Raw genomic sequence first — 8716 nt, 5'->3', positions numbered from 1 at the left:
ATGGTGTGAGAAATAACTCCCACAAACTCTACAAAGGGAAATAAAAAAAAAATACTTTTAAGTGTCTTCGTCCATTTTCGTATCGTTTTCCATAATTTTGTTTAGTTTAAAAGTCCGATATCGATAGGAAATCCGCGGCAGTGTAAAAAGACTGCTTTTTCCACGCATATGGACGCATATCGATATAATTCATCGCACACGCAGTTAAGGACTCTCATCACTGATGCATATTAACTAGTACTGGATAAACATTGCTCTTTTGGTGAACATGTTCACTTGTTCTTTTTTAGTAAGTGGTCAACTCACTCAGATTGCTCACTTGCTCACTTAGATTGCTCAGTTGCTGACTTGCTCACTCAGCTGCTCACTTGCTCACTGTTCATGCACAAATCCCTAAGCACCACAGTTTTTGATACAAAAAAAATACGTTACATTTCAAACATTTTCGTGACTTTTCGTTTAAATGTTGTGCGACCGAGTCTTAAGAGACCCTTGGCGATTGCTGTCACTGATTGCTATTTCAACTCAGTCTAAGGCATCCCCCCAAATCTGGTTCACTCTTTGGGTTTTTGGAAACAATGCCAAAGCATTGACATGTTGTGACTACTTGGAGAAAATACAGCATTAGTATAGAATTCATTGCCAGAAAAACATCTATCAGCAACAACAAAAAAAAATAAAAATTCAAAACCAAAGCCGATCTTAACTTGTTAAAACCAAATCATGTACAATATCAAAAAGAGACTCAACCAGATCGTTGGTAAAAAGCGTAGCGGTCTGGCTCGTAACATTGAAAGTCTCGACAGTATCAAGCCGAGCAGCAAGAAGAAGGGGAGTATCGATCAAAGCAGCCTGGAGCCCATGGAGGTGGACAATATTCCGCGTCCGGACTTTCGACGCCGTCTCTCGAAACATGCTTCATCAACCAGGCAGAACGAGCATGAAATGATATCATCGCAGGATGAGGATATCATAAACTTCATAAATGACTCATGGAACCAGTTAGTGACACCGAATCCCAGTGGTTCTAGCATGACAGCAAACAATACAATTGGTTCGGAGGAAAGCATCTTGGTCAATACACAGGCTGACAACGACTCATTGGGGACTGTTTGGATAGAGCCCCCTAGTCCAGAGCTGGCGAATTTCAAGCCCTTCGATTTGGAATCCTGGTGGAGTCGTCGCTTGCTCGAGAGAGTTACCAAAGACATATAATAGGACGTCTCAATTAGTATTATTATTTCATTTATCAACACTTACAAAATGGGCTTAATTGGGTTGTGCGTGTGTGTAAAATAATAACAACAACAATAAGACAATTGAATGTTCTTTCCCTAGCAATTAATAACTATGACTATGCTGTATTCACGCGTGGGTAGCGTAGACTTTATTCGGTAAAGTAGGAAAAGGAAAAGCATTAGTGGTAGGAAAAAGTTGCGTCTATTCGGAATATTGGACCATTTTCGGCCATAAAGACATGGCTGGATATATGGGAGGAGAACTTCGATGGCTTTCGTGGCGTAAGGAAGAGCTCCCACGAACTGTCCAAAGAAGTGGCTGAATTTAATAAGCACATAAGCACATCGGGACGATTTCCAATGAAAATGCCTATTCTGCGTTATGGCGTCGATTCCGATTCCGATATCGATAGGAAACGCGCGGCATTGTGAACTGGTGGCAGGGCTGGAAAATGCTGCACACCACAAAAACGCTACCGGCAAATATTTGAATTTGAATTTAAGTTAAAAACTAAAAAAAAACTTTTTAAATATGCTCGACTTATTTAGGCTTTATGCATTCCATTGGTTGTCTGTGCAGCTCCCACATTAATAATGCTTTATTTAATTCAACAAAAAAAAAAAATCAATTAAAATTATATGCTTCATTGGATGCAACACTTTTTGCCACTGTGTGTGCCATCTCTCCCGTCCACCCATCTGGCCATCTGCCCATCTGCCCAACTCCCACCTGTCGAAGGGGCATTTAACTTCATAAAAATTGACAGGCCTTGCCCAGAGGAGCGCTCGGACAGGCGCGAGGCAGCATCACGCACTTTTTAATATGCAGCCAGCATGCCACGAAAGTCCCCAAAAAAAGTGAAACACAACAACAGTCAGATGCAGTCCTGGACTCATTACATAAAAATCAATTTTTGGTTTATTTTTCCTTTCTCCGTGCATGTCATTTTTTGTCAATTACACACACACACACACACACAACCACACAGTCGTCGGGCAGTGGCAGACAGACATACAGACATTCAGACGGAAGGACTCTGCAGGGCAATTGCCTAATTGCGCGACAGACAAACGCGTTGTGAAGTCAACTGCCGACGAGTTTTGTAAATTACTGTCGTTCTGTCGATGTCCTTTCGGGCTGTTTAATGCACGTGTCCCTTCGGCGCGTTGGGGCGTTTTAAAAATGTGTTGCCTGCCCGGGGACCTGCTTTGCCCTGCTTCGACGTGATTTGCTTTTGGGAATACTCTCGTACTCTTAGTCGCACTCGTATGCACGCTCAAAAAAAAGGTTATTAGCAGATATTATTCCGACTATAAGATACCCACCAAAAAGATACAAGAGCCCTGTACTTTTACTGAATGTTTGCCAATAGACGTGCTCCTATATCCCTCTTTACTGTGTATGCAATAGATTCGCAGATGTACATACATTACTATATCCTGGAATTGTGGAGTCAACACCTGCATGGGTACAGTCTACCCTCTGGGATGTACTGGGCACATAACCACACTATTTAGTATGCATGGCAAGTCCTTCAACTCTCGAGCACTCAACCCTTTATTGTCGGTGCTCGTTGCTGCACTTGTTGTTTTGTAATTGTTCTATGAGTGGTACAATTGAATTTTTATTCGCAGCAAACCATCAAGAAGGACATCAGAGAAGAAGAAAATACTATGATTGCCTCTTCATGGCGCTCCATGGCGCTCCATGACTCTTCATTGCTTTGTGGCCACAAAGAGCAAAACCCATAAAAAAAAACGAAACGAAAGGAAAGGAAAACCTCAAATCTTAATGTAATTATCAAGCCAGAAAATATAACCGTTTATGGCGGTAGACGCCTCAAGATTATTAACACAAAAGAGGGCTGGCAATGGTCGTCATAAGCATAAAAATATTGCCCAATCCTCCCACCCTTGCTGTTCTCTTTTTGTACCCCAAAAAAAGGGAGGAAAAAATGGAATTTTCCTTGCACCCTCTTTGTAATAAGCTACTTTTGCATCTTTCCCACTTGTATTGCTCTTTATTTTATCATTTGCTCTGTCCCTGTCCTCTGCCCCTGCCCCTGTCCATGCCCCTGCCCTTTGCTGTACTTCCCTTAAACATTTTATTATCGCTCTTTTTGTGGGCGCTCGGTAAATCCCCTTAATCAACGAAAATTGTCTGTTCACACATGCCAGGATGGGCGAGAGGTGGGGTTATCGCGCCTAAAGCTTAAATAAATTTACGAGACAAATTTAGCACGATTTTCCTATTAAAATGTTGATTTTTCCACATACTCGTATAGTATATCGAAGCAACTGGGTTATGGGTTCCCTTGATCGACAAATTTAAAGTCCGTGCCCTCCGCCTTGAAGTATGCAACAGAGTCCTGTCGCAGTTGGCTCGGAAATGTGTCAATGCCTCTAATCAGTGAACTACTTTCTTTTCAGTGACCTTCCTTTGAGCAGCAGTTGGGTGGGGGAGGGGGAAACTGAAACTCCCCCGAAACTCCACCCGTTTGTGGCGCGTTTTTTAATTAAAATATAAAAACGGTGGGGAGAACGTGCCGCGGTCGTTAGGCAATAAACTTGGACACCGCGCATCCTGCCGAGGACAATTACAAGGCGGAAAATGTCGCAACATTTTCCATCCTTATCGCTGGGTTCTGGCTGTTGGGTGCTTTAAGCGCAAGAATTCCGGGGCCTCGACATAAAGGCCAACGAATTAACGACATTGTAATGCTTATCTGAGAGAAAGGTCCTGTCCCGTCCTGTCCCTGGGTTCTCGATGGAGCAGAAGGGATATCCTTTCTCCATTGAAGAAAAATGTGCGGCAGGGGGGGGGGGGGGGGATGCAAAAAATGTCTTGATTTTTTAATTTTAACGCTTTATTTAATTATGTGCAGACGAGACATCTTCAAGTTTTGCTAATAAAATGCTTAAGGAGTGTAGTGTCCTCTGCCCTCCTCCCGGGTCTTCCTTCTGCGCCATAAAGCCCCACAAAAAATGGGCTAAAAATTGCATTTTTTTCCCCCAGATTTGCTCTCTCTCTCGCTCTCTCTCTGTTTTTTTTTTTTAATAATAAAGACATCAACAGATGGGCGGCGATAAAAAGCCAAAGATTATGGGCTGGACAAAAGGGACAGACTACGAACTACAAAGGAGCATGAGCCTGGTCTGGGCCCTGGTCCTGCTCCTGGGCCAAGTGCCGTCGTGTGGCTTTTGGCTTTTGGCTTTTCACACCCCTCAGAAAAGAAGGAAAAAAACCCACAAGAAAAAAGGAAAAAAACAGGCAACAGTTTCAGTTCCATTCAGATTCAGATTCCGATGTGGAAATCGACAAAAGGCCAGACGCTGGAGATTTAGTTTTGAGCAGTTAACACTTGAACTCCGACCCCCCCGCTGTGAGAGTTTCTTATGTCCCTTTTTTATGTCCTTAAAGATAAGATTTTGTTGCCCATTCGCTCTTTGGCGTAATGCAAAAACTTTTAATTAGCTGGTAAAGGCAAAGAAGGAGGTCCTTTCTTCCTGCCTTCCCCTGCTCTCCCCTGGTCTTTTTTCACCTTCCGCTGCTTCCCTTCAATTGATTTCCAATTGGTGTTCTACAAATTTCACACGAAGGAGCATCCAATGAAAATGAAAATCAAAATCAAATACAAATCGAAATTGTTGTTTCCTTCCCCCCCCCACGCCCATTCCATTGCAGTGAGGGGGATGTTTATGGCCTACTTATAGGCCATCGTTTGCCGATGGCTGACACCTGTTGTTGCGGCTCTCCCGTACTGGGCCCTGTGTGCTATCTCTGGTCTCTGGGCTGGCTGATTTAAATCTTTAAAATCAATATGCCAAGTGAGAAGCCCCCAAACAGATGCGACAGCTCCTGCCTCCTGCCTCCTGGCTCCTGGGTAAACAGGGCCAAGCAGGAAGCTCCAGTGACATCCTTGACAGGTGTGAGAATGGGGGCGGAATTTCAAGTTGACTTCTGTTCGCCTTCAGGCGTCAGACAGTTGGGCAAATTGAAATGGTTTAGATTACATTTGACATTTATAAGCGGATTGTGTCAAGCAAAAGATGGGGGGCTCCCAGAACAGCCAGGATCAGCGTTCGCTATAAAAGATGTGTATTTTAATTCAGACTTTACATCAAAAACCTTAAAAGAACTAGTTACAAAAAAAAAAAACTAAGGCGATCGGTTCGATCCGGACCGTTCTACATGGAAAGAATGGTCTTCTTGATGATGTCGATGCTCTCGAGCATCTGGGCCTCATTGATGACCAGGGGCGGGGCAAAGCGTATGATGTCCCCATGCGTGGGCTTCGCCAGGAGGCCGTTTTCCTTGAGCCTGAGGCACACGTTCCAGGCATCGTACTCTGTAGGAGGGAAACCCCAAGGATTAGATACGGATCAATGGATCAATGGGTGCGGGTGGGTGCAATACTCACTCTGATTGATGACAATGGCATTCAGCAGTCCCTTGCCACGGACCACAGAGACGACATCCTTGGGCAGCTGTCCCAGCTCGCTGCGCAGGAGGTCACCCATTTTGTAGGCGTTCTCGGCCAGCTTCTCCTCCTGCAGCACTTCCAGGGCGGCCATGGCCACACGACAGCCGAGCGGATTGCCGCCGTAGGTCGAGCCATGCTCGCCGGGCTTGATGCAGAGCATCACCTGGTCGTTGGCGAGCACCGCCGAGACGGGGTACATGCCGCCGGACAGGGCCTTGCCCAGGATGAGGATGTCCGGCTGCACGTCCTCGTAGTTGACGGCCAGCATGCGGCCGGTGCGGGCCAGTCCCGTCTGCACCTCGTCCGCGATCCAGAGCACATTGTACTTGCTGCACAGCTCACGGACCTTCTTCAGGTAGCCATCGCTGGGCACCACCACCCCGGCCTCGCCCTGGATGGGCTCCACCATGAACGCGCACACATTCGGGTCCCGGAGGGCCTCCTCGAGGGCCGTGGTGTTGTCGTAGTCGATCAGCTCGAAGCCCGGCATGAAGGGGCCGAATCCCTCGTAGCTGCTGGGATCATTCGAGGCGGACACTGCCGACAGGGTGCGGCCCCAGAAGTTGTTCCTGGCAAAGATGATCTTGGCCTGGTTCTTGGGTATCTTCTTCTGCTCGTAGCCCCATTTGCGGGCCAGCTTGCAGGCCGTCTCGCCGCCCTCCACGCCGGTGTTCATGGGCAGGACTTTGTCGAAGCCAAAAAACTTGGTCACAAACTCCTCGTACTCGCCCAGGACATCCGAATAGAAGGCTCTACGAAGGGAAAGCATACATTTTTAAATCCAAGTCGGGATTTCTCTGGGTGTGAGCACATCGTTCGAAATATTCCAAAAATATTCCTATCCCAGATCCAAGCCTTATCACGCGACTTCTGTTCCAAATTTAGAAATCGCAAAACAACAAATTGCGAGCCAAAACAAGTCATTGATCAGGCTCTTTCTTATCAATGCTTTCGCTCGCGACTTTACGGCCCCACTCAACCCGGCAATCTGCCCCTGGCAACCCAAACCGAAACCAACTAAAACCGGCAAGAGCTGTTCCAGCCCAAATCAGTAAGGCACTCGAGTGCAGCAGAATAATTCAATAAATAATATTCTGACAAATGCCCCATCCAAACGTTCGGTGGAGTGTGAATTTATACGTGCATTCGAAGCTGATTAGACATGAGCCTGTTCCAGGGGGGTTATCAGTGAATAAACTATTTTTATGGCATCTAAATATACTAGTAGTTTGGGAAGTAAACACAAACTAGTGGCTCCCAATCATCAGATGCGGAAAATGGTTGGCACTCGAGGGTTTTTACATCCGTCGAAGCTCTCAATGAGCCAATCTAATCTCATCCAGACACATAAAAACCCCATGAATTAACAGGAAGGAAAGGGTATTTTTAAGGGCAACTTCAACGGCAGATCGATCTTTACAAAGACACTCATCCACAGTAAAAGCGCGTCACATGGTCCACATATTTCTGTATCATTAAACCTCCAAAGTAAGGCGTTGTCATCGGAAACGCACAGAGAACAAAGAAAGCCCAATCGACTTGTTTACGGATCACTTGAAAGTACGACGTAGTCCGCTCTTGAACTTGAATGGAAGGAACAGAATGTCTCTCTCTCATCAACTAGACCAAGGTCACTATCGCCACGAATATATCGAATGCTGACAAAGCTCCATGGAACCGATAAGCTTTTCGCGAGCACGGGGGGCACGTCTTTATGGACGTCGATTATGGACGGAATGATATTATTTCTTATCTTAAGTTTATTCAACTCAATGATGCCCTTACCTGGAGGTCAGAGCCAGCTTGGAGGCCTGTTCTGTGAGTGCCTTGACAATTTTGGGATGACAGTGTCCCTGGTTGACGGCGGAATAGGCGCTGAGGTAATCAAAGTAGCGTTTACCCTCCACATCCCACACGTAGACGCCCTCGCCCTTGGCCAGGGCCACCGGCAGTGGATGGTAATTGTGGGCGCCGTACTTCTGCTCCCGGGCAAAGACAGCCTCGGACAGGTGGGATCCACTGGATGTGCCAGCGGCCTCTTTGGGCGCCGTCTTCTGGGCCAGGCAGCTCAGACGGGTGGCAATGCCGCGTGCGGAAAGCTTGGAGAACATTGTGAGAGCACTAATGGATCGCTAACTGGGGGGGTCTGATACTTCCACTCGCGAGACGACAACTGAAAGTGCGCTGGCCACAGGCGGCAGCTTTTTATACCGCCGATCGGGAGAGGCACATACTCGGCGAGAGCGTTACGTACCCCCTGCAAAGACAGCTCTATCTGGAACTAACATTCTCTCAGTGCTTCTTCCGCTCTCAGCGACTGCGACTGGCACTGGCACTGGCACTGGCACTGGGCTCTATCTTGCTTACATTCTATTTTTGTATTATATGGAAATTATCATCTGATACTTGGGGAATATGATCCATGCAAACTCGTACTCGTACTTGTACTCGGACGTCTGCTGGTTGTTGGTATTGTGCCTGGTGCCGGCTAATTGTAATCAGCAGAAAACTTTTCCACTGCTCGATTGATTGAGGCGCTCAAGCATGTGGAGGGCAGCTTTTTGTTAAACTCGCATGTAGAAGCAAATTACAATTAAAAGCTTTTGCCATTCATGCTGGATATTCGCTTTGTCTCATAGAAATTTGAGAAACTTCTGACATGAGAGTGGAGGGAAAGAATGTGGAGAGATTCAACCAGAAAGTGGCAAGGAAATCAAGAATATATAGACTAGATTTCGATGCATTAATAATCCAATATATGTGGAGTAGAACCCAAGTTTCAACTATATGCTATCACTTGAAGGGCTTTGGTAATTTTATATCATCTGTGGGCACGCCCTTGCAACCTGGGCCGCTGCCTGGGCGCGCAAACAGAAATCTGAAGGTTTGGTGCCGAGAATGCAAAAACAAAATACAGGTTACTTGGGCTGGAAAGGTAATATATGTATGAATATATCAATATGGTATGGGAAAATCTTACAGAAAATGGAAAAT

At 46.1% G+C, this 8716-nt stretch overlaps 2 protein-coding genes across 2 annotated transcripts; one reads left to right on the top strand and one right to left on the bottom strand.

Annotated features, from left to right (window-relative positions):
• Positions 1-723: 723 nt before the first annotated feature.
• LOC6900271 (MAPK regulated corepressor interacting protein 2-like) lies at positions 724-1215 on the top strand. Its single transcript, XM_002135563.3, has one exon. It carries the CDS (start codon positions 724-726, stop codon positions 1213-1215), a length of 492 nt encoding a protein of 163 aa, XP_002135599.2.
• A 4099-nt stretch (positions 1216-5314) lies between these two features.
• On the bottom strand, positions 5315-7905 carry Oat (Ornithine aminotransferase precursor). Its single transcript, XM_001352930.4, has 3 exons — positions 7508-7905; positions 5660-6474; positions 5315-5587 (listed from the first exon to the last, which is right to left on the bottom strand). The coding sequence occupies exons 1-3, from the start codon at positions 7831-7833 to the stop codon at positions 5427-5429; spliced, it is 1302 nt and encodes a 433-aa protein (XP_001352966.2). The 5' UTR covers positions 7834-7905; the 3' UTR covers positions 5315-5426.
• Positions 7906-8716: the final 811 nt, after the last annotated feature.

This window comes from Drosophila pseudoobscura, chromosome X, assembly GCF_009870125.1.
Source record: "Drosophila pseudoobscura strain MV-25-SWS-2005 chromosome X, UCI_Dpse_MV25, whole genome shotgun sequence".
Taxonomy (NCBI): Eukaryota; Metazoa; Arthropoda; class Insecta; order Diptera; family Drosophilidae; genus Drosophila; species Drosophila pseudoobscura.
Note: the sequence above shows the minus strand (reverse complement) of the source record. Positions and strands in the feature narration are given on the sequence as shown.

Excerpts from the sequence above, each read along its gene's own strand:
- LOC6900271 (XM_002135563.3), top strand. The coding sequence starts at position 724 with ATGTACAATATCAAAAAGAGACTCAACCAGATCGTTGGTAAAAAGCGT.
- Oat (XM_001352930.4), bottom strand. The coding sequence starts at position 7,833 with ATGTTCTCCAAGCTTTCCGCACGCGGCATTGCCACCCGTCTGAGCTGC. Across the intron at positions 6,475-7,507 it reads AAGCTGGCTCTGACCTCCAG|AGCCTTCTATTCGGATGTCC; the intron begins GTAAGGGCATCA and ends TTCCCTTCGTAG. Across the intron at positions 5,588-5,659 it reads TGCCATTGTCATCAATCAGA|AGTACGATGCCTGGAACGTG; the intron begins GTGAGTATTGCA and ends TCCCTCCTACAG.